Genomic DNA, 23312 nt, shown 5'->3' with positions numbered 1-23312 from the left:
ACTTGGATTCCGTGTATATATAATTTATTTAGGTACATAATAAGTCTCGATACAAGTTTACAAAGTTGTATTCGCAGTGTCGCCTTAATCTAGGTTATCTCTCTACTACTCTTGACGAGAGCTGCGAACGAAGTGTCGGTCCGTTAGAATTTTCCGCCGAGCTGGGCCCTGCTCTTCCCCCTCTACAGGGTCGTTTCTCCCTCCTTGTCCTGCTTGGAGGACTGCGCGGGGGTGGTCGTAGCTTCGTGCTAAGAATCTCGTTGCTTGACCCTCACCTCTCGCTCCCTAGTCAACGCCGCCCTCCCTACGATCTCCGGACACCACCGGACCAACGGCACGCCATCTTCGAATTCGCGCCCTATCGCGACGCCATCAGGTGACCTACATTTGGCACCGGGAGCCTTTGCTTCCTCGTGAGGTCTAAAGCTTCCTCGGACTCCCGAGCGTTAGGCGGACCTGCATTGGGCACCGGGAGCTTAGCTACCTCCTGAGATCAACAAGCCTCGTTTAGTTGCCGACGAGCTGTTCGGCGCCGCGTCTGCGAGTCGATCGGCTTGCGTCCGTGCTATGTGAGAGGGCGTGCTCCGGGGAGAACAGGCTCCTACCTCAGCATTCAAATCTGCGGGCCGACTTACGGTTCATTCATTCATACATCCATACACGCACGCATAGCCCACACGTCCTACGCTTACAGAATTTGCGTAGGTCCTATACGCTGGCGCGCTACACGTAACATACCTCGTGTAGCACGCAAATCTAACACGCAAACCCGCACATCGCATATCGCACTTTTGAGCCGCTATGCTCATCGCCATTTTCGGGGAAGCAAGTTTTCTGGAAAGACGCTTCGATTTGTTAATACCGTCGTCGTGCGTTGCCGCACGTTCGCATCGAGCGATTTTACTAGCTATCATCCGAGCGGTCCCGACCAAAAAACCCCAGCGCTGTCTGCGTCGTTTACGCACTGTGCTTTCCGAGCGGCTTTTCTTTCGGGACGCGCTTTATGACCGGTACCTTTTCAATTGCGGGTCTCTGGGTTTTTCCTGGCCCTGACCTTCCATACGGCCGGCCATTAGCGCGCCTCGCCCCGTCGTACAGCCACGCTTAGCGTCACACGCCTCGATCGCCGTGTAGCGCTAGGCCCTCATAAAGGCCCCCTTTTTAATCCGAAACATCTTGGCCCTCATAACCCTGTTGAAAATAACGTTAAAAACGTTAAATTACCTCATTAGATGACGTCATTTGAAGCTACAAATTGGAACCTTTTATGACGTCATTTTATGACGTCATTATTTTCAACAGGTTGTACTTCTAAATACTTATACTCTTAAATACTACAAAATTGATGAAATGGTTGCCTATGTAGGTGCTACCATCTGGATGGTAGTACGGAAAATGAGGGCTAACGCCAAAGAAATATTGTTTTTTAATTATTGTTTGTTTAATAAAATTATTAAAAATTAATTTCTTGGATATTAGCCCCCATTTTCCGTACTACCATCCGGATGGTAGCACCTATATAGGCAACCATTTTATCAATTTTGTAGTATTTAGAAGTACAACCTGTTGAAAATAATGACGTCATCTAATGACGTAATTTAAAGTCATTTAATGACGTCATTATTTTCAACAGGGAAAAGCCCGTTTTTAACCCGGAACAACCACAATGCATTTAATGTTTAACCCACAAAATGCGCGGATTCGCAGTCCGCAACTTTTTTCCTCACCGGTTACGAAAAATGCGATCGATGTGCCATCGGTGCCGCAGCGAGCAGTCGCGAAACGCTCGCTGGCGAGTAAAGAGCTAATCGTACACTTGAACTGCATATTGTGTACATACAATATGGAGAACGAGCTACGAAAGTACAAGACGTACAGACGCGACATCAAATGCCTGCTGTGCGTATTGTCCGGCATCTGGCCGGACTTCCATTCCATTATCCAACCGATGTTCGGCGTTTTCGCGGCTGTCGTGAGTCTTATCACGGTGACTGCTTTTCTCAATTTCAGCATCCACCACATCACCAATGTCAACGTGCTGTGCAAGTCTTTTAGCTTGGTCATCAGCTTCTTTTCGACATTTCTCAAGGTACGAGTGTAACTAACATTTTTCCCTAAGATGAAATAAGACGTCTGAGTTATGCAAAAATACGCTCCGAAGATCTGCGTCTTTCTGTGACACCACAGCGATCTCGTCTACCTCAACACGATTCTCAACGCGAGGTTCGAAGAAGACACCCGGAACGAGTCCTACCGTCGCTTCACCCTGGCCCGAGTCAACATCTTCACCAAGACCTTCTACGCCGTGAGCATCTCCGTCGGTTTGGCCACGGGCACGGCCTTCGTTCTTCTGATCATCTCCCTCGGTCACGGAAAGTACATCATGCTCTACCCCTCGATATTTCCGTTCGGCTACGAATCCGGTGGCCGGCTCTACTGGATACTGCTCTCGATCGAGCTGTTTACCAACTTTTTCGTCTGCGCCGTGACTAGTGACTAGTCGACTCGATTTTCGGAATGTACACCATGCAGATATGCAGGGAATTCAGGGTTTTTGCTCACAAGTTTGAGATCCTGAAGACGTCGGAGAATTACAGGAACGACCTCAAGGAGTGCGTGGAGAGGCATCACGAGCTGATAAGGACGAAGGAGGTGCTTCATGATGTTTTCGGACTCTTATCGATATGGCTGGCTATCAGAAGTGCCGTCATCCTGTGTATACTAATTTTTCAAGCTATTCAGGTTAGTGCACACAGCTTTCAATATGTTGTAGATACACTATACTTAACTTGAGTCGAAAATAATTTTTCAAGGTATTCAAAACTATGGGCCTCGGCGTTATCTACATAGTGGGCTACATCATGCTCAAGCTCGTGCAGTCCTTCATTTACGCCTGGTATGGTAAACTGATCGCCGATGAGGTAGGTTGTTAAAAACGAGAAAATGTATGCATACAGCGATGATATCTATTAACTAATATTTCGAAGAGCGAGAATTGCATCGAAGCGATATACAACGCGCGATGGGCTGGATCCGGAGACGCTCGTTTTATGACCGACGTCATAATCGTTCTGTCGCAGAATCCGCTGGTATTTCGGGCTAAAGGCTGCATGTCGCTGAAGATGGATATATTTATCAAAGTATGATTTAATGTTTATGAACGAAGCAGAGAATTTTTAAATCTTGACATTTCATTAACTTTACCAAGCGTTTTGTTTTTCTGTTGGACCGCAGATTTTTAATACATCCGTATCATATTTTTTCCTGCTCCAAACTTTGGAAGAAGGTTCACAGCACTAGCGCCGTAATCCGCTGAAGAATATGATACGAGTTTTTTTAACGATTCTGTAGATATATACGTACATACATTTGTTATGTTATAATTTGTGCAGAATTTATGATAGAGTTATTTGTGTACAGGGCAACACAAAATTTAATGCATCATCACAAAGAAGGAAACAAAGCGTTTCTTATCATAAAGTTCTATTTCTTATGCTCTTCTTCTCGAGACATCTTTTATAACTTCATTTTACAGAAATATAGTTGATATAGTTTGGGATGTTAGCCATATTTTATACTCTTATATGTTTATTTGGCACAAACTATTTTAGAGTTACTTTCCAGAAATATTTTACGTATCGTATTACACATTTACGAGACAGTTTTTTCATCTCGTGATACTTCCAACCACTGGATTCCGAACCAATCGCGAACATTACTAAATTTGGGCTTTATACAACTCAACCACGTAAGCTACTCAACTCTCCAAAACTACACTTTCCTCTCTGAAAGTCAAGAGCCAACTGATCCCTTCCTCGCCACCCCACTGCTTCCCCAGCCCGTCCACGCAGCGGTTTTCATACGACCGCACCGCATTAATACTTTAAACCACAAAATGCACCGATTCCAGGTTCTCGTTACTTTTTCCTTTATCAGCAATAAAACAAAAATCGATCGATAAGCCGGCAATGTTGCAGCAGCAGACAGTCGCAAAGCACTCGCCGGCGAGGAAAGAGCTCATTTAAGTTGTATGCGCAATATGGAAACAGAGCTGCGAAAGTACGCGAGGTACTCGCGTGCTCTCAAATGTCTGCTCGTGTTGTCCGGTGTGTGGCCGGATTTCCATCCGGTTATCCAACCCATGCTCGGCTGCTTCGCGGTTTTCGTCTGCTCCCTCACCGCAATGGCCACCCTAAATTTCAGTATTCACCACATCACCAATTTTGTCGTGATGACTAAATCTTTGACCATAGCCATAGGCCTATGTTTATCCACTATAAAGGTACATACCCATTACTGCATTGATAATTATTTTTCAAAGACATATAAAAAATAAGTCAAAGTTACGCATCGAAGATTGTCGTCTGCTTGCGGCACCACGACGGCCTCGTCTACCTCAACTCGTCTCTCACCGCCAGTTTCGACGCCGACAACCAGAACAAGTCCTTTCGTCGCTTCACCTTAGCCAAGGTCAACATCTTCGCCAACCTTTTCTATACCTTGACCATCGCCGTAGGTCTAGCCACCGGCATGGGCGTAGTTTTTCTCATTCTCGCACTTCTTCACGGCAAATACGTCATGGTATGGCCTTCGATCTTTCCGTTCAGCTACGAACCCGGTGGCCGGGTCTACTGGATCCTGCTTCTGGTTGAGTTATCAGCCAACATTTTTGCTTGGGCTGTGCCCAGTGGGGTGGACTCGGTTTTCGGCTGGTACACTATGCAGATCTGCGGGGAGTTCAGAGTCCTGGCTCACAAGTTTCAGAATTTGAAGACGTCGGAAAACTACCAAGATGACCTGAAGGAGTGTCTGGAGAGACACTACGCCTTGATGAAGTCGGGAGAGGTACTGCAGGATGTGTTTGGATTTCTGGCGATAATGGTAGCTGTTACCAGCGCTGTAATTCAGTGCATGCTTATTTTTCAAGCTATCCAGGTTGGTGCGATTGAATTAAATTTTATGTAAAAATCGGTAGTGATTTCATGTTTAACATTATTTTACCAGGTATTCCAACAATTGAGCTTCGGTATGATGATCTTAATATTTGCATTCATCACACTTAAACACGTTCAAGCCTTCATCTACGCGTGGTACGGTCAACTCATTGCCGATGAGGTACGTTACAATAGAATATATATATATATATATATATATATATATATATATATATATATATATAAACATTTAAAGAAATAATGTTTGATAACTCATACTTCGAAGAGCGAAGATTGCATCGAGGCGATGTACTGCGCCCAATGGGCTGGATCTGGAGACATTCGTTTTATGAGTGATGTTCTCATGGTTCTATCACAAAAGCCGATGGTATTTCGAGCTAAAGGCTGTATGTCACTGAAGATGGACATGTTTATCAAGGTATATTCATACAATAAACGATTACAACGCGAAACATTTTTGATCTTAAATAACACTTTGCCAAACATTGCGTCTTTTTTATCACAGGTTCTGAATACATCCGTATCATACTATTTCCTACTTCAAACGTTGGACGAAGGGTTGCAGAGTTAGTAAATCGCGTTAAAGAATAGAATACAATTGAATTTTTAACACGTCTATAGGTAGGCTGTAGGTAGACATTTGTGATTTTTTAGAAAAAGTAAATGAATGCTTATGATCAAAAAGTTACAATCCGCACATCTTAGTCGAAAATTTTAGTGGTTAATAAGATTACACCAAATTCTTCAACTACTTTCATCTCGTTATTTATTAACCATTGAATTTCAGAAGACAACGAGAAATGACAAAACTCGGACTTTTAGAATTATTTGAACGCAACTCAATCCAAAACTATACACTTTCCTCTTCGAAAGCTCTGAACCGACTGATACCTTCCTCGCAACCCCCACTCTATTTCCAGCTTACCTACGCAGCGGTTTTCATACGACCGCATCGCATTAATAATTTAAACCACAAAAAGCACCGATTCGAGCTTTTCACTACTTTTTCCTTTATCAGCTACGAACAAAAATCGATCGATAAGCCAACGATGTTGCAGCAGCAGACAGTCGCAAAACACTCGCTGGCGAGGAAAAAGCTCGTTTAAGTTGTGTACGCAATATGGAAACAGAGCTGCGAAAGTACGAGAGATACTCGCGTGATCTGAAATGGCTGCTCGTTTTGTCTGGTGTCTGGCCGGACTTTCATCCGGTTATCCAACCCATGCTCGGCTGTTTCGCGGTTCTCGTATGCTCCCTCACCGCGATCGCCGTTTTGAATTTCAGTATTCATCATATCACTAATTTTGTCGTGATGACCAAGTCTTGTTCCATAGCTATAGGCCTCTGTTTGTCCACTCTGAAGGTATATAACTGATTCCTAATTGAAAAAAAAATATATGAAAAGTAGCAAGAGTTAAATATGCTATCACGCATCAAAGCTCTGCGCCTGCTTGTGGCACCACGACGACCTCGTCTACCTGAACACGTCTCTCGCCGCCAGCTTCAACGCCGACAATCAGAACAAGTCCTTTCGACGCTTTACCCTGGCCAAGGTCAATGTCTTCGCCAACCTTTTCTACATCCTGACCATCGCCGTGGGTCTGGTCATCGTCATGGGCCTAGTTTTCATGATCCTTTCACTTCTTCACGGCAAATACGTCTTGGTCTGGCCATCGATCTTTCCGTTTAGTTACGAGCCCGGTGGTTGGGTCTATTGGATATTACTCACGGTTCAGTTGTTGGCCAACTTTTTTGCTTGGACAGTGCCCAGTGGGGTGGACTCGGTTTTCGGCTGGTACACTTTGCAGATCTGCGGAGAGTTCAGGGTCCTGGCTCACAAGTTTCAGAATTTGAAGATCTCGGAAAACTACCAGGATGACCTAAAAGAGTGTCTGGAGAGACACTACGCCTTGATGAAGTCGGGAGAGGTACTGCAGGACGTGTTTGGATTTCTGGCGATATTAGTAGGTCTTAGCAGTGCGATAATCCAGTGCATGCTTATTTTTCAAGCTATCCAGGTTGGTGCGAATGGATTAAATTTTATGTAAAAATCAGTAGTGATTTCACGTTTAACATTATTTTACCAGGTATTCCAACAATTGAGCTTCGGTATGATGATCTTAATATTTGCATTCATCACACTTAAACACGTCCAAGTCTTCATTTACGCGTGGTACGGACAACTTATAGCCGATGAGGTACGTCAATACAATAGAATAAATATATATAGCAGAAAAAAATTCCGATAACACATACTTTGAAGAGCGAAGATTGCATCGAGGCGATGTACAACGCTCAGTGGGCTGGATCCGGAAACATTCGCTTCATGAGAGACGTACTCGTGGTTCTCTCGCAGAAGCCGATGATATTTCGAGCTAAGGGCTGTATGTTACTAAAGATGGACATGTTTATCAAGGTATTTCTATAAAAAAAAAAACGATAAAAAGGCAAAGTATTTTTGATTCTGAATAAGACCACTTTACTAAGCATTGCGTGTATTTCCTTATAACAGGTTCTAAATACATCTGTATCATACTTTTTCCTACTTCAAACGTTGGACGAAGGGTTGCAGAATTAGGAAATTAAGTTGAAGAATATGATAAAAATTTTTCAACAGATCATTAGATATACCATATACATTTGTTACACATGTTATAGGAATACAGAGTTTATCATATAGTTATTTGTGTATAATGTGATAAGTAATAACTTATTAAATATCACGTGGCTTCTCGGCATAACGACTTAAGTCAAATCGTTATGCATTCGGTACATTGCAATATTAATATTCCTTACAAGTTTCATAATTGATACTTAAGATCGTGACATCTGAATTACTGAATTACACTGTTCTTTAACGTATTACGAAATTCATTATACTACACGGTACAAGAAAATGGGTACTTGTTTTTTTATGACGTACAAATTTCCTTGAGTTAAATCGTTATGCCGAGTAAATTTTCCATGCAGTAATTTGACGAAGAATGTAAGAAGTCATTGCTGCAGAAAAGATGTGATAGAGCCAATTAGGTACATTTGTCACACTTAAGGATTCTTTTTTACTATGAGCGATGATTTCACCAATAGTTAGAAAGCTACAACTAGTACTTTTTAGCAAAAATTTCAGCAATCAAGTAGCGTCACTAAAGATTATTCAACTAATTTCACCTCGCGATACATTTAACCACTGAATTGCCAACCAAACACGAAATTTACGGAATTCGAGCTTTCCAAGCTTACCGAGACAGACTCAACCCAAAACTGCACTTTCCTCTTTCAAAGTCCAGAATCGACTGAGCCCTTTCTCAAAACCCCCACTCCTTTTCCAGCCAGTCCATGCTGCCGTTTTCACTCGACCGCACCACATTAAACCACAAAAAGCACCGATTCGAGCTTTTCGCTACTTTTTCCTTCATCGGCTATAAACCAAAATCGATCGATAAGCCCCCAATGCTGCAGCAGACAGTCGCGAAACGCTCGCTGGCGAGTAAGGAGCTCGTTGATATCGTAAATATAATATGGAAACGGAGCTGCGGAAGTACGAGAGGTACTCGCGCGATCTCAAATGTCTGCTTGTGCTGTCTGGTATCTGGCCGGACTTTCATCCGATAATCCAACCACTGCTTGGCTGTTTCGCGGCTTTCGTGTGTTTCGTCACGGTCATTGCCTTTCTGAATTTCAGTATTCACCACATTACCAATGTCGTTGTGTTGACCAAGTCTTTCGGGTTGGTCATCAGCTTCTTCTCGTCCTTTCTGAAGGTACAGATAATCGCTAATTATTTTCCGAAAATCTGAAGAAGAATTAAAAATCACCCAATCGCGCATTGAAGATCTGTGTCTTCCTATGGCACCACGACGACCTTGTCTACCTCAAAGCGGCCCTCACCGACAGATTCAACACTGACAACCTGAACAAGTCCTTTCGTCGCTTTACTCTGGCCAAGGTCAACGTCTTCGCCAACCTTTTTTACATCCTGACCATCGCCGTGGGTCTGACCACAGGCATGGCTGTAGTCCTCCTTATCATATCACTCCGACACGGCAAATACGTCATGCTTTACCCCTCGATCTTTCCGTTCAGCTACGAACCCGGTAGTCGGGTCTACTGGATCCTGCTCATGGTCGAGTTGTTCGCCAATCTCTTCGTCTGGGCAGTGACGAGTGGGGTTGACTCTGTCTTTGGATGGTACACTTTGCAGATTTGCGGGGAGTTCAGGGTCTTGGCTCACAAGTTTCAGAATTTGAAGTCGTCGGAGAACTACAGAGATGACTTGAAGGAGTGCGTGGAGAGACACTACGTCCTGATGAAGACGAGGGATGTACTTCAGGACGTGTTCGGATTCCTAACGATATTGCTTGCCCTTACCAGTGCAATAGTCCAGTGCATGCTTGTCTTTCAAGCTATTCAGGTTGGTGCGAATAAATTGAATTGACCATGTAAAATAAGCTGCGTAATCACAATTTGAAATGATGTTACAAGGTATTTAAAAACTTGAGCCTCGGCATGATGGTCTTTTTAATCGCATACATTACACTCAAAGTAGTTCAAGCATTCATTTACGCCTGGTACGGCCAACTGATTGCCGAAGAGGTACGTATAAGAGTGTATTAAAAAAATAAATGAATAAATAATGTTCGTTGATGAAAAATATTTTCAAGAGCGAGGTATGTCTTGGAGCGATCTACAACGCACGATGGGCTGGATCCGGAGATACTCGGTTCATGAGCGACGTCGTCATCGTTCTGTCGCAAAAGCCGCTGATATTTCGAGCTAATGGCTGCATGTCCTTGAAGATGGACATATTCATCAAAGTAAGTTTTTGAAAATAGTTTGATAATTTTATCTTTTCATTGTGAACGTTACTCCGCCTATTCAATTGTACAGATTCTGAACACATCGGTATCGTACTTTTTCCTGCTTCAAACTCTGGACGAAGGTTCTGAGCATCATCAACATTAAATCAAAAATCATCAATTTTCTCGTGAAGTTAAACCCAGGCAAGATTGAGCTAAAATTTTGGTGTGTATGGGTGGCGACTATCACTAACTGTGGACGTGATTTTCATATGAGTTAGAAAGTCGAGGGTTATTGTTGATATTAGTATTTCTACTGTTGTTATTCTCTCAAGGTAAAGTTTATTGTAAATATATACATATACCATTAACTCATTCGATCATTCTACCAAATCCATATAAATATAGTCTTTTTGTGTTATTTATATTTCAAAATTTATCATTTCTTTTCAGTTTTTTTTTTATTACAATAGTAACATTCCTTAGGCTAAATTATATAAGTATATTTATACCATGCGTGACGTTTTTATACTTAGATATTTTTACTACTTACCTGATCGCGTTGAATAATTTTATATTTTTTTTTTGTGAAAATTTATATATACTTTCTTTTAGTGAACATTTTCTAAAAAAATTTATTTTGCTATATCCTTGTCTGGCCTTTTTTTGTATATACTATTTTATTGCAGAGATGCAGAAACTAATAACTTGGAGAACTCTTGCAGTTCCAATAATCCTCTTGATCGATCATCGACCAAATTCAGACCTCTACCCACATTCACATGTCCTTGCCTCAATATAACCATGTAAATTCTTGTAGGCTATAATGTAAATAATTATGAACAAAAAGCACAAATAAAAAAAAGAAACCATCTTCAGCGTTTGAGGACCAAACGCCCCTTGCGTTAAAAGTAAGCGAAAGAAAGGACCATCGATTAAATCGGTAAAATGGGGATCGAGACCGAGGAGCCAACCTGCGAGGCCAGACTGAGGCATGTCAAGCGAGGTGAGCGTCGCGTGGCCGAGATGGAGTGTCGCGTACGGACGTTACGCGAAAAGCTTTGCAGACTCGAGAAGTTGCTGCCTCAGAACGATTTCGTCGAGCGACCGAAACTCGATTGCACTGCAAACGACAAAGCGGAGTATAAAAGAGGTTCAGCAGTTAAGAAGTCGATTGTTCATTTATTTTACACGCGATACATTTAATGATAAAGCTATTTGAATACTCAGAAACGGACGACGCGGCAAACGTCTGTCCCATCGACGAGATAGCCAGGAAGGAGAAGTTTTTACGCAAGGAGATCTACGACATGGAGTGTACCGAGAAGGACTACATGCGCCAGATAGCTGATGCAAAAAATAAAGCTGTCACCGAAGAACCGAAGACCAGTTCTACCACAAAGTGTGGCACGTCACCCAGGAAAAATCGCGAAGAAATCGCGAAGGAGAGACTCTCTCTGCTAGAATGCTACAGTCAGAGGCTGAGCAGCAACTTGCAAACGCTGGAAAGAAATCACGTAGGCTTGACGCAGGAGAGTCACAGACTATCTCAAGTTCTCGATGAAACGAGAAAGGACTGCTTCAAGAAACAGGAGGTGAAGAAAGACACTTCGCCATGTGGCAAGAGGGAGACGAAACCAGATTCACCGAAGAAAATAGAACAGAATGTTGAGTGTTCTTGCAAAGTCCTTCCAAAGGTGAGGCTAGTTTTCTATAACACATTGTTTCTCACCTTCGTACGACGTTTTGCATGCTTTGTTTTCAGTGTGATAGCTGTATAGTCTGCTGCTGCGACGAGTGGGAACGTGACCTGGAAACCAGTAACGAAGAGGAGGAGCCTGTGAAGAAGTGCGACAGCGCAAAGAAAACAAGCGTTTCAACGAAAAGAACGCCTCGCACAAAGGAAAAATGCAACTGTTACGAAGATGCTGTATCTTCGTCGTCGGATTCCGACGGTCCCTGCGAGTGTCGGAAGGTCCAGTGTAAACCCGTAAAGAAAGTGTAGGTCGAAACTTCATTATTCGTTCTACGCGAGAGTGAACCAGGTCGTAAAAAACGATCTATATCTTTCCAGCAACTGCTGCAATTACGAAGACGTGGACGTTGAATCTTTGTCTTCGAACGATTCAAGCGATGTCCAAACGTTTTACAGCGAACAGTCCAAGTATACCTGCTTTTGCAGCCGGAATCATTCGCACGAAGAGCTAACGCTGGAATCGGATAATAACTTTGGTAAGACAGTAGCTTTATGAAAAAGCGTAATGTTGTGATGTTCGTAACGCCAAGTCTTTCGCTTATGAAGTACCCAACGGCACGATGTATCCAAAAAGCACGAAAACCGAGAGATTCTGTGGTGCACGGGATATTGCCAGAGAAAAAAGCACAGCTCTCAGTGTCCAGAGAACGCAGAAATTATCGGCCGACTTTCCTCGCGTACAAAACTCAATCGTAGACCAGCTTAAGGTTATAATAAGATAAAATTATTTCAATGAATCTTGCGATTCAAGCGTTTATAATTCTCAAAAGCAGATCGTCAAAGTCGACGAGCTACGAGAGGGTCTGGAGCGCCTGAAGATCCGCAACCGCAACCTTAAGGACTTTCTTCATTCGCTGGAGAACCCGATGAATCTCTTCAGCAAACCGTCTGAAGTTTTCAGTACCACTTGTACCGAGGTTTCCAGTAGCTATACCCTCGATCTTGTCGGCCAGTCTCACAGTGGCCTGCTGAGTGTCGTCAAAGTTTTGGAGGATAAATGCCGGAGCAAAGATGCCATCATCGTTGCGTTGGCGGACGAACTGAAGACTAATGCGAGCAAGAAGCTACGCCTTAGAGGAAAAGAGGTATAATTATAATCGCGTTTGAGGATGAACAATAATGCTTATCGTATGATTGCAATTTCTGTTCATGCCTTAGTTGACGAACGATCGAACAAACATCTGGAAAAGCTTGTCCAAGAAAAAGAACGGCAGAAGATTTACGAAGAAAGACTCTGCCATAGGCTTTTTGGTGTTCCTTCTGATTCTGGTATCGCACGTCAAGAGGTCGGAGATGATATCGTACTTGTCCGCTGTAAAAAAAATTCTAACAGAGTCGCCCTTCCGACTAATCACCTTTATCAACGAATCGGAGAAGATTTCTGCGGATTATGTTTCAGCTATTCAATCCAGATTCAGTGTTTTAACTAAACGCTTCGTGACAAGCGCGAGCTTCAGTTGGAGGAGTATGCAAATATGGCTTAGCGAATTATTAAAACTGACAGTAATATTAGCCGATTCGATCTATGTGCAGCTCAACGCTCACATGCTAACAGTCGCAGAGTTTCTCGTCGCGAATCAGGTCTACATAGTTTCCACGTCGTGTTTGGTTTGCACAGTGTGGTTCGTCATCAAATTTCGGAAGTATCTGACAAATCGCGCGAGGAACTTCAGTTTCACACCAAACTATCGATTTTCGAAATTTCACAAATCGGTGTTGACCGCGTACACAGAAATACTCAGAATGATCCAAGCACGTCTACTCTCCTCGAGAATCTTCTGGCTAATACTGGGCTTCTGTGGCCACATACTCTGGAGCCTGGTATCAGCCGACATCATCGGACGCATCATCTACGCGCATTATCCTCGAAACGAGGAAGAACTCGACCAGCAAACCCTGCAATTATCCGAAGTCGTAGACGCCGCGAGCTGCGAATGCGATCTGTACCATCAGCTTGTGAACTACTCTTGGCTCTTCTCGACCATGTGCTCGAAGCTCCAGACCTTCATCGAGTTCACGTCTTACGTCCTACAAAACTTTCTCTGCGACGAGACGGCCGTCATCTAGATATAGATACTAAAAATCGTCAATGTGGTACGTTTTCTTGTATGAATGTATAGGTGTATTTTTACTTATGCGTGTAAATTAAGAACGATTTTTTGTACAAATAAAGACTCGTGAAGACGTTTAACGAAAGTACACAGTTTTGTCGATGTAACGATTAGTATCTGTTTAATTAGTCGTCTTCCGGAAAGAGGTAGGAGAAGCCTTGACTCTGTTCAAGGACAGGCTCCAAACGGTTGCGAAAGGGAATTCGGTAGAGCCTTGACATTTTGCGCGGCAAAATCTGCCGACGAGGCATTGGCTTTAAAGAAACGTCGAAGAATATTCCTTTGCTATTCTCTTCGAGGCAGTCGTTCAATAGCTTACTCGGAGGTGTCTTTTTCAGACTAAAGTACGACCTAGAATACACGGCAATCGTAATAGTTGAATGTTTCCGGTTTCGCGATGATGTAGGCGCGAACAGTGACTTACTTGTTCACGTCTATATCGAGGAAACGCGAGTCGTAGAAACGACGCGTGGGCTGCGGCACATATGTAGATTCGTCGAGATCACCGTTCGTCTGACGCATCTCATTTGATTTTATTGTTCCGCTGCTCTAAATTCGAAACGAATGACGCAAGCTTATTAGAGATTACGACGCGTCTACTGTCAGGTGTTACGAAATCGCAGATTTTCTAGGGCGTTTGCATGAGGTCATTGTTTGTTTTTTCACAATCTTGGTTAATTACTCACTTCGGAAAAAATTTGCAGAGCGTCGTCAAGTGGTTCCGATGGTGTCTCGAATTTTTCGATGATTTCGTTTCTCCACCTTCTCCGCAGCTCTTCGAATTTCGTCTCCCTTCGTTCGTTACTCGAAACGCTAGTTAACTCGGCATTCACGTCGGTCGATGATTTGCGAACGCTCGGAGAAGACAACGAGGGGATTATCGATTCCGGAGAAGTCGAGTTCTGTCGTGATATCGTTATTTTTGAAGCAACATCGTTATAAGTAAAAAGGCATCAAATAATAAAGATAAAAGCATCATAAATTCCCCCTCGAAAGCGCTACTCTCATTACCGCGAGCTTCTCGTACACTGCAGTAGTAACATCCAATAACTCCCAGACGAAAAAGCTCCTCGCGACCCCATCACTCGCACCGAAACGAATCTAAGAATTCACACCGGAGAAAGAAGTAAACAGAGGGTGCGAGGGCTAGAATTCCTCGGCAGAGAAAAAAGGCCAGGACAGCTGAGCGCGATAAGAATAAGAATCGCGCGGCGAAATAACAACACGCGAATCTCGTGCCAAGCGAAATGAATTCCATTTGCCGGTATCTCGGCGCCTGCCCCACAGTTAAATTCGAGCTCACGCGAGGAAAGGAGTGACACGTGTACATAGGCGAGACACGTTATATCTGGTAATTTTCCCCGACGATGCTTTTGCGCCCCGACGACGTTTATATATATATATATATATATATATATATATATATATACAATCCCGAATTAGCCGGAGAGAGGGCGCATATTGCCGTGTTTCATCGTTACAGTCGGGAATGTTTGTTATTATGTATTTTGCTCGCTACTACTATACTCTGCGCGCTACTCTGAGGAAATTGCGCAGTGATGTAAACGTTTCTAGACAGTATATACGTTCTATGAAATGGTTTCGTTTATTTTTCTGTGATTTCAATCGTATAAGAAACAGCATGTATAGTTTAACCGAAGACTTGATCAATTTCTAATAGTCTGACGACAATAGCACGCGGGTATATAGTATCGGTGAAAGAAACAAGAAGAATTTATATCCAGTCTTTCGAAAAAAACAAAAAAACAAAAAAACAAAAAGAAAACAAAACGAAGAGATAAACGAGAATCAAGGCACCGCGAGGGAGGGCCTGCGCGTCTCGGCGTAAGTGATGAGCATGACGTGCGAAGGGAAGAGTATCTTTTGCGTGAGAGGATCGGTTCTTAGCGCCTGGAAGCGATAGTCCTCGGCGTGGTCGGAGTTGCTTCGTCGCCAGAGACGCGCGAGCTCGTCCCACCAGCGACGGGCGTCTCGACGCCGAGCCTCCCTCACCTGCGACTCGACCGAGCTCTCCTCGTGCACCAGGTGTTGCTGGTGACGCGGACAGGGCTGCTTTTGACTCAGAGCACGGGATATCGTCGCGTGCGTCGGGGCTGTTATTCGCTCGAACTGGACCTGCGTACAGAGAGTCATCAGTTTGATTTTTCCATTATCAGTGCGCAGTCGTACGCGACAAAGATCGTCAGTACCTTTCCACGTTTGTGACCCTTGCGACCGCCGTGCGAAGTCTCGGGCGGTAGCAATGTCGCCTGCTGCAGTTCCGGCGTTTTGGGTGGTTGAGGTTTCGTCGGTTCTCCGAAGACACCCTTGGCCTCGGCGACCTTGATCATGAACAGCGAGTTGAACTGCATCATCTCCTTGCGCTTGACCACTATGATGAACGAGCCCTGGTCCACGAGTTTGCTGCAGTCTTGGTTGTACAGGTCGTTCAGGTCCGACATGTCAAACAGGTCGCTTTCGGGGATCTTGAGGAGAAAGGCGAAAGGTAGAGAATTATTCGAGTACAGTTGCGTTAAATAGCGTACCGGAATGTCAGTGTGCGACACTTCGTCTTCGGATTCCAAGTTCGACGATTTCGCGTCGTCTTGCTGGGCTTTGGCGAGATGTTCTATAGAATGGGATCGTTTTCCGGATTTCGATCGCTTCCCGGTGGATTCTCTTGGCGGTGATTTCTTTCGTTGCTGTGCGAGAACGTATAAATAAGCGTAAACTCGGATAATATCGTTCGTCGTTCGTAACCTACCGGATGATCCTTCTGAAACTTGTCCAAGGCCATCTTGTTGGCGTGATCCACCGCCTGCTCGATCATCTCGGAAGTTTCCGATGGCAGGAGTGTGTGCACTTCGTAGACCAGCAGTTGGACGTTGGGTTTGGTGAGGGCGTATCTCAAAGTGGCCATTTGTTCGGCCAGCAGAGCGCGAGGCTGTTGGGGAGACTCGGCTTCGAGGCTCGTCAACGATTCCAGGAGACGCAGGTCACCACCTCGAGCTATTGCCAGGTCAACTACGTCGCGAACTCCAGTGTAGCTGCAGGGAGGCGTAGCCAAGACTATGGTGGCACGTTCGACCTCTGGCGATGCCGGCGCTGAGGTGTACCTGAATACAGAATCGGTAAGTAGTTACATTCCGGTTTGGCCAGACATCGCGTTCATTTTGCAATTTCATTATGCGAACCTTTCAGAGAACAATTTACAACGTTGCAAGGAAATTCCAAGTTTTTCCAGATACGCCTGATGCTGCATGCGATTTTCACCGAGACCAAAGGCCAGCAGTCTTCCAGCCTCGAGGTCGGTCAACAACTCGGCCAGATAGCCCGTGTGACGGGGTGCCAGTGAATGGGTCAGGATCACTGGGCCACAGAGTTTGCCCGCGCGGATGGCCTGAACGAGGGCGGCTGCTCCTACGCATAGGGATCTCTCCTGAAAGGTATGATAAAGACGTTCGACTGGATAATAATTGCAAATGAAAGCACCGATAAGATAAGTCTGTCGATTCTACCAAAAATACAAAACCATGACTTCTGACGAGCTGCGACACCGCCAGCTTCTCCCTGGCTTTCTCGTGAAGGTTCACGACCTTGGGACACATCGGATCGAAAACGTACTGGTCCTCCTCGAGTGCAGTCGTCGCCGAGCCGTTCGAGCAGAGGGTCAAGCCGAGTTTGCGCATCTCCTCGACGAATTGCCGACGACTCGGCAGCTTGGCACTGTTCACCCATCCGGAGGCAATCGCCCCCTCCTCGCCCCAGGTGACGCCCTCGGCTGTCCGCAGGTGAGCCGGTAGTAGTTCGTCTGAATTAAAGTTCAGCATCAATTGTGAGTTTCAGCATCAATTTCATTTCAGTCTCGAGATTAATTATAAACCAACGAAGTATTTCAAGACCCTCCCTATCTCGCTAGCCAAATACAAACTTAGACCTTGTCAATACCGAAACTAAGGGCCGATCCGCCGATCCTCAATCTCGAGAGGCTGGCCGCCAATCTGGTCTTCATAGCGAGCAGCGCCTGCTCAACGTCCAGCAGTCCAGCCTCGCGAAGGGCCTCGTTCCGCATGGCCACGGCGGCACTGCCACCCACTCGAGCGAACTTCCGGCCCTGCATGTCGTACAGCAGCAGCCAGACCACCTTTTCGCGCTGCTTCAACTGTCCGTGGCGCAGCCAGAAGCCCACGTCGTCCAGAGCTCGGTCGAGTATCTGCTTGTCTGTGACGATAACCGCGATCGTGAGTATGTTTCTACAATCATTGAACGATCAATCAATTTTAAACTCACATCTCAGAACGTCGTAGACGAGGCCGAAGACCCTCCGCATCTCCGCCTCGTCCGCGTAATCGTCCAGTTCCCTCTCGTTCATCAACAGCCTCGCGGCCAGCAGGATGTCTCTGAGTCTCCATCCGGGCTCGACGCAAGCTTCCAAAATCGACGAGGTGGACTCGAAAGAGTCGAGTCTCCGGCTGGACCGAGGTGTCAGAGGATAGGACACGCGAGAGTCCGGCTCCCAGTCCCAGAGCTTGTGCCGCGAGGCGACGCGCTTCGTTTTCCGGACTGTTCGCGTTGGAGTCTCGGGATCTTCCATTCTGTAGAGTCGAGTGAGTATTCGTGTGAGTTTTGAAGGTGTAAGTTACATGGTGGTGAGTGCGGCCGGCTGCCCTCCCCCGCGATGCGATGTGCCGTGCGCAGACCAAAGATTGGATGGGTTATGTTTGAATATGGATTATGTTTTTTTTGCGAAGTGAATTTAGCGGTGGATGGATCTCGAGTCATAGCGCGATTGTGATTGTTGTGTGTTTCTTTATTGTTTGCGATTTCAAGTAGAGCAGATAAACGAATAGTCTTACGTGGCATCCTCGAGCGCCGCAGCGACAGCCTCGGCATGATCGTTCTCCCTCTGCAGTTCGACGAGCCTGTAATAGACCCCGAGTCTCCACTCCTCGTTACTCGGCAGTACGAGGCTGTCCAATTCCTTGCTGTACTCGTCCTCCTCCGAGTTCTCGTCGAGGTTACCACCGCCACCGGCTCCGGTACCAGGCCTGTCCCACTTGCCCAGCAACAGCCGGAAGATCTTCGCGTAGAGCGAGAAGAGGCTGGAACGTCGCAGACAGTTTCCGCTCTGGTGCCTCCGGCGCATGTTGCCTCCGTCAAGACTCGCGTCGCACTCCATCGAGCTGTACATCCTGGAGTCGGCTGACGGTGAGATTTTTCAGGAGATCAGCAGAGGCCAGCACGCCTTCATCTTCTTCTTCGGTAAGCTGTCTTCGGCTATCATCTTCGCGCGAGCTTTCCCTGCACTCCAAGCTTCTATATGATTCACGATGACTTTCCCGCGATCATCGAGACGGCCACTAGTAGATCGACGAATCTTCGAGGAAATCCGATCGGAGAAGGAGCTTGCATCGTCGCTCTGTATACAGCGCGCAGCCTACTAATTCTTGTAGGAGGTACAGCGAATAAAAGTATGCCAAGGTAGCGAAGGTACAATACGCGAGTCGCTCGCATCCACGCAGACCGACGAAAAAGAACTGAGCCGAGGAGCGAAGACGAGCCATGGCTCTATGCTAGACCAGACACACGTATGTACACCTACAAACCTGCGCGCGGGTACAAACACACGAGGGGAAGAGAGAGAGAGAGAGAGAGAGAGAGAGAGAGAGAGAGAGAGAGAGAGAGAGAAAGCCGAAGGGTTCGCGTGCCGGGGAAACGTCTCTTGGGATCGCGATAGCTCTAGTCGCGATCATAAATATCTTGCCCGCGAGTCTGCTCCATTTCCATACATATCTGACCGATAATTCCTCCCCTGTACCCGCATACATGTTCGAAGTTTGGAAAAAGGCCCGTCGCTACGTGTTGCTCGAAATGGAGCAAAGCTCGTCTCGCGCTCAGGCTTAATGGAATATAAGAGCTTTTATTCTTTTCTCCTCTCCTCAGGATCGTGATTGATGCGCCCATCACGTGCGGGGCTAATGAAGTGATAACGAACTAGAAAATCCAGCCAGTCCTCGAATTTCGCGTGCGCATTTCCTCGAGGATTGTTATACATCGTGTATTAATCGTGTCACTGCTCCAGTTCGGTGTAATTGCATTTTTCTCGAATTTAGCATCGATTGGATAGGATATATTATTATTATCTCGTGTTCGTGGACGAGCGCGAGGCGGTGCGCTGGAGATTACAAAGTTATTTTTGCCTACAGCGATAATCAATTTTTTTCTCGGTAAGAAGCGTCGCTCTCGTTTTCTAGTTCAGCGACGACTTGGGGGTAAAGGAGAATAGCGGAGGAACGTCCGGAGTATGAGTGAGTGATACGTACACACGGTTTTGGCGCTGATTGCGTTTCGGATTGCTATCGTTAGCGTGCTGTCTGTCAGATGATCTATGCGCTTTATTGATGGATTAAATTAGAGTGGATTGACAAGAATTTTATTGCATCAGAGACGTTAGTAGTAGGAGATGACAAGTGACGAAAGAGAGCGAGAGAAACTATCGCGGTATTGGCTCACATACTTGAAGACTATACATAAGTGCGACGAGGGAAGCGCGCTTTCGTGCCAGGCAAACACGCTGTTACAGCTGTTTGTGTGTGTGGGTAAACGATTGAGGTTGATTATATACTCTCGTTTGATTCTTTTTCCTCTTTTCGAGCCTCACTTGGCTGCCTTCCACATATCCACCGCAGGAAATTCGCGAGATTCATCTTCAATTATGCAGTTCATTTTGATAAGTATGCCTATTTTTGGCTTATCCATTTGCCTTCATACAAGCATGTGAAGAAATCGTGAAAGTTTTGAACACCAACGTTGAATTCGAAAAATAAAAAGCCGCGCAGCAAAGCTCGCGTGAAGCTCCAGCGTCTCAGGCGTGCTAAAGAGGGGCGTTGAAACCCTCCCTGACTTCAGTATACAGTTGCCTTTCCCTACACAGGCACATATATCTTAGCGGCGTACGATGTGACGGGGCGTCGGAAAACGATCACCCGCCAAAGCTCGACTGTTTGAATTTATTGTCGGGGGTGTAATCTTTTCTGAAATCATTCAACTGTCACGCAAGAATGTAAAATGGACGAATATATCGCTTTCCTTTTATTCGAAAAATAAATATAACCTCTGACGCTTCTGATGGTGGTAAGTTTAATCTTTGCGACGGTCTAGAGCTCATGTGATCGTCGCACTCACATGAAACACATTGCTGGACTATAAGTGTCTGACTGATCCTTCGTCCAAGGTTTGCAGGAGAAAAAAGTAAGACACCGCGGTGTTCATGATCTGTGAAAAAAGCAAATGAGTATATGTAGTGCTGTATGGAATAACGTGACTTTATGGGAATACCTTCGTGAAGACGTCCATGTGCAAGGACATGCAACTCTTCGCCTTGAATATCAGCGGCTTCTGCGAGAGGACGATCAGCACGTCGTTCATGAACCTGACGTCACCGGATCCGGGCCAGTGAGCGTTGTACATCGCGTTGAGGCATAAAGCGCTCTAAAACGATGGCCCATTAACTGCAGCCGATTAACCTCTGTAAATGCTATAAATGCCTTTACCTCCTCCGCGATGAGATTTCCATACCAGGCGTAGGTGAAAGCTTGCACGAGCTTCATGAGTATGTAGAAGAAGAAGAAGCCGATCTTGAACGGACTGAGGGTTTTGAATTCCTTGAAAAAAAACCATACATCACGTCCATAACGATATCGTTGCCATTTACTATAATATACCCACCACTTTAGCCTGAAACACAAGCGAGCACTGCACGAGAGCACTGGTGACGGCCAGCCAGATGGCCAGGAATCCAAAGACCTTCTCCAGGATATCCCTCGACCTCATCAGCAGATGGTGCCTGTCCATGCACTCCCTCATCCTCATCCTGTAATCTCCCGTAGCCCTCAGTTCCTCGAACCTCTTGGCCAACACCCTCAGCTCTCCGCACATCTGTAGAGCGTAGAGCCCGAAAACGGAATCCACCCCGCTGGTCACAGACCAGACGAAGAAGCCAGCGGTGAGCTCGAGGCTGATGAGCGACCAGTAGACCGAGCCACCGGGCTCGTAATCGAACGGGAAGATCACGGGGTAGATGTGCAAGTACTTGCCCCGTTTCAAAGCAAAGAAAGGCGCGATCGTGTTGAGGACGAAGGTCAGCGCGACGGCGATGGTCAAGGTGTAGAAGAACTTCGAGAAGGAGGAGAACTTTTCCAGGAGATGGGACCGGTCGTCCGGATTCGAAAGATCCGAAGTATGGCTAGAGGTCAGGTAATCGTTGAGGTAGACGAGGTCGTCGTGATGAGATAGGAAGATGCAGATCTTGAAAATAAAACGTAAGAAGTGTAACACAACTGTAGGTTTTTAATTGATATTATTTCTATTGTACTTAATATATTTAAACTTTTTTACATTCTGTACGCATTTTTACCTTCTTGTTAAATTAATAAATAGGACAAACAACAAAGTATGATAAAATGTGATCAAATGTGCAGAAATGCAAAAGAATGTAAGAAGCTGAGATTAAAAGAAAATTACAATATTTTATTATACGTTGTTAGGCTTTGCAGATTTGAAAATGTTTACTAGTCGAAAAATATTCAATAAAAGTACTATTGAACATTTTAAAAGAGTACCTGAAATTATGACAGCTTCATACCTCACCTTCAAGAAAGAAGAAAAGAAGCTAATGGCGATGCCCATACTCTTCGTGAGAATCATGATATTGGCGACATGATGGGCACAAAAGTTCAGCAGAGCCATGGTCAGCAGTAGTGTCGAAATCGCCGCCACTATCGACACCACTCGGTCCAAAATTGGGTAAAAGTTTGGCCATATACCGGACACGACCAGCAACAACTTGATATCCCTGTAATACCTCTTGTACTTTTTCAGCTCGACTTCCATGACGCTGTCCGACGTTGATCCTTGTCCGGCAAGGCGTCCGTCCAGACTGCTTGGCTCTCAGTCAACCGATCGGCATCGAAATATTGATTTCCATAACAAGCTCTGTGCGGCTTTTAGCCGTAATTTTGTGGTTTAAACTTTGAAGCAGCGGTTGTAAAATAAAAGATTCATAAGCAGAAGGGATGACGAGTTCGAAGATGGGAAGGGGAACCGATTGCTTCAGTTGGACACTGGCCAGCGGTGTGGTGTGGTCGAAGGTGGATGAATTGAGTTTCCATACGATAAGCTGACAAACTTTGAAATTCACTCGAAATATCCAGGTGGTCGCATTTGAGAGCGAGTTGGTCAACGCGGTTTGCTAGACAAAAAGGAGCTACAAATATTTTATACTTTTAAGAAGCAGGCGTGTCCGCTTAAACATTAAAAATTATTTTCCAGATTAATAACAATGGGAGATGAATGCTGGTATTCAACGAAACGAATATTCGATTGCAGAACTGCGACAACAAATATGCATGCAATGTGACCCTATTGCATTTAAATAAAATGCACAAATCACATGTAGTGACAGAGCACGATGACAAGAAATAGTTTCTTATCATGCTAGAGTATACGACACATGGTTAGTGATTCGTTTTCCGTCGAGAATAGAATGTCTATTTCTTTGAGATTGCGTGAAATAAATAACTTTCATATCAGCGCTGTCAGACATTGATTAGTTTACACACGCCATTATGTACACCACATATTTTTTTAATGCTAAAAAGCGGTGAAGAAATCTTTTATTCAATATTATGCGTAA

The 23312-nt window shown here is 45.1% G+C and overlaps 6 protein-coding genes and 1 pseudogene across 7 annotated transcripts; 5 read left to right on the top strand and 2 right to left on the bottom strand.

Moving 5' to 3' along the window:
- Positions 1844 to 3300, top strand: Or259PSE (odorant receptor 259 pseudogene; annotated as a pseudogene).
- On the top strand, positions 4040 to 5526 carry Or258 (odorant receptor 258). Its single transcript, NM_001190780.1, has 5 exons — positions 4040 to 4282; positions 4357 to 4935; positions 5005 to 5115; positions 5221 to 5373; positions 5461 to 5526. The coding sequence occupies exons 1-5, from the start codon at positions 4040 to 4042 to the stop codon at positions 5524 to 5526; spliced, it is 1152 nt and encodes a 383-aa protein (NP_001177709.1).
- Positions 5527 to 6075: 549 nt separating this feature from the next.
- On the top strand, positions 6076 to 7533 carry Or257 (odorant receptor 257). Its single transcript, NM_001190673.1, has 5 exons — positions 6076 to 6318; positions 6395 to 6973; positions 7043 to 7153; positions 7219 to 7371; positions 7468 to 7533. The coding sequence occupies exons 1-5, from the start codon at positions 6076 to 6078 to the stop codon at positions 7531 to 7533; spliced, it is 1152 nt and encodes a 383-aa protein (NP_001177602.1).
- A 940-nt stretch (positions 7534 to 8473) lies between these two features.
- On the top strand, positions 8474 to 9917 carry Or256 (odorant receptor 256). Its single transcript, NM_001190672.1, has 5 exons — positions 8474 to 8716; positions 8788 to 9366; positions 9438 to 9548; positions 9617 to 9769; positions 9843 to 9917. The coding sequence occupies exons 1-5, from the start codon at positions 8474 to 8476 to the stop codon at positions 9915 to 9917; spliced, it is 1161 nt and encodes a 386-aa protein (NP_001177601.1).
- Positions 9918 to 10433: 516 nt separating this feature from the next.
- On the top strand, positions 10434 to 13706 carry LOC100680121. 2 transcript variants are annotated; one of them, XM_008212673.4, is made up of 7 exons: positions 10434 to 10904; positions 10982 to 11418; positions 11517 to 11752; positions 11826 to 11983; positions 12054 to 12214; positions 12281 to 12592; positions 12666 to 13706. In XM_008212673.4, exons 1-7 carry the CDS (start codon positions 10700 to 10702, stop codon positions 13572 to 13574), a joined length of 2418 nt encoding a protein of 805 aa, XP_008210895.1. In that variant the 5' UTR covers positions 10434 to 10699; the 3' UTR covers positions 13575 to 13706. The 2 variants fall into 2 exon arrangements, with proteins under 2 accessions (XP_008210895.1, XP_003427433.1); XM_003427385.4 differs by having other exon boundaries at positions 10437 to 10904; positions 10982 to 11448.
- Positions 13617 to 19084, bottom strand: LOC100120910. Its single transcript, XM_008212675.4, has 13 exons — positions 18475 to 19084; positions 17909 to 18258; positions 17567 to 17839; positions 17137 to 17429; positions 16813 to 17057; positions 16383 to 16734; positions 16165 to 16320; positions 15829 to 16104; positions 15632 to 15754; positions 14630 to 14719; positions 14305 to 14520; positions 14043 to 14167; positions 13617 to 13969 (listed from the first exon to the last, which is right to left on the bottom strand). Exons 1-13 carry the CDS (start codon positions 18807 to 18809, stop codon positions 13744 to 13746), a joined length of 3060 nt encoding a protein of 1019 aa, XP_008210897.2. The 5' UTR covers positions 18810 to 19084; the 3' UTR covers positions 13617 to 13743.
- A 1737-nt stretch (positions 19085 to 20821) lies between these two features.
- Or255 (odorant receptor 255) lies at positions 20822 to 22510 on the bottom strand. The gene is made up of 5 exons (NM_001190671.1): positions 22268 to 22510; positions 21347 to 21925; positions 21172 to 21282; positions 20957 to 21109; positions 20822 to 20893 (listed from the first exon to the last, which is right to left on the bottom strand). The coding sequence occupies exons 1-5, from the start codon at positions 22508 to 22510 to the stop codon at positions 20822 to 20824; spliced, it is 1158 nt and encodes a 385-aa protein (NP_001177600.1).
- Between the last annotated feature and the right edge of the window lie 802 nt (positions 22511 to 23312).

This window comes from Nasonia vitripennis, chromosome 1 (assembly GCF_009193385.2).
Source record: "Nasonia vitripennis strain AsymCx chromosome 1, Nvit_psr_1.1, whole genome shotgun sequence".
NCBI lineage: Eukaryota > Metazoa > Arthropoda > Insecta > Hymenoptera > Pteromalidae > Nasonia > Nasonia vitripennis.
This window is presented reverse-complemented; position numbering and strand designations above follow the sequence as displayed.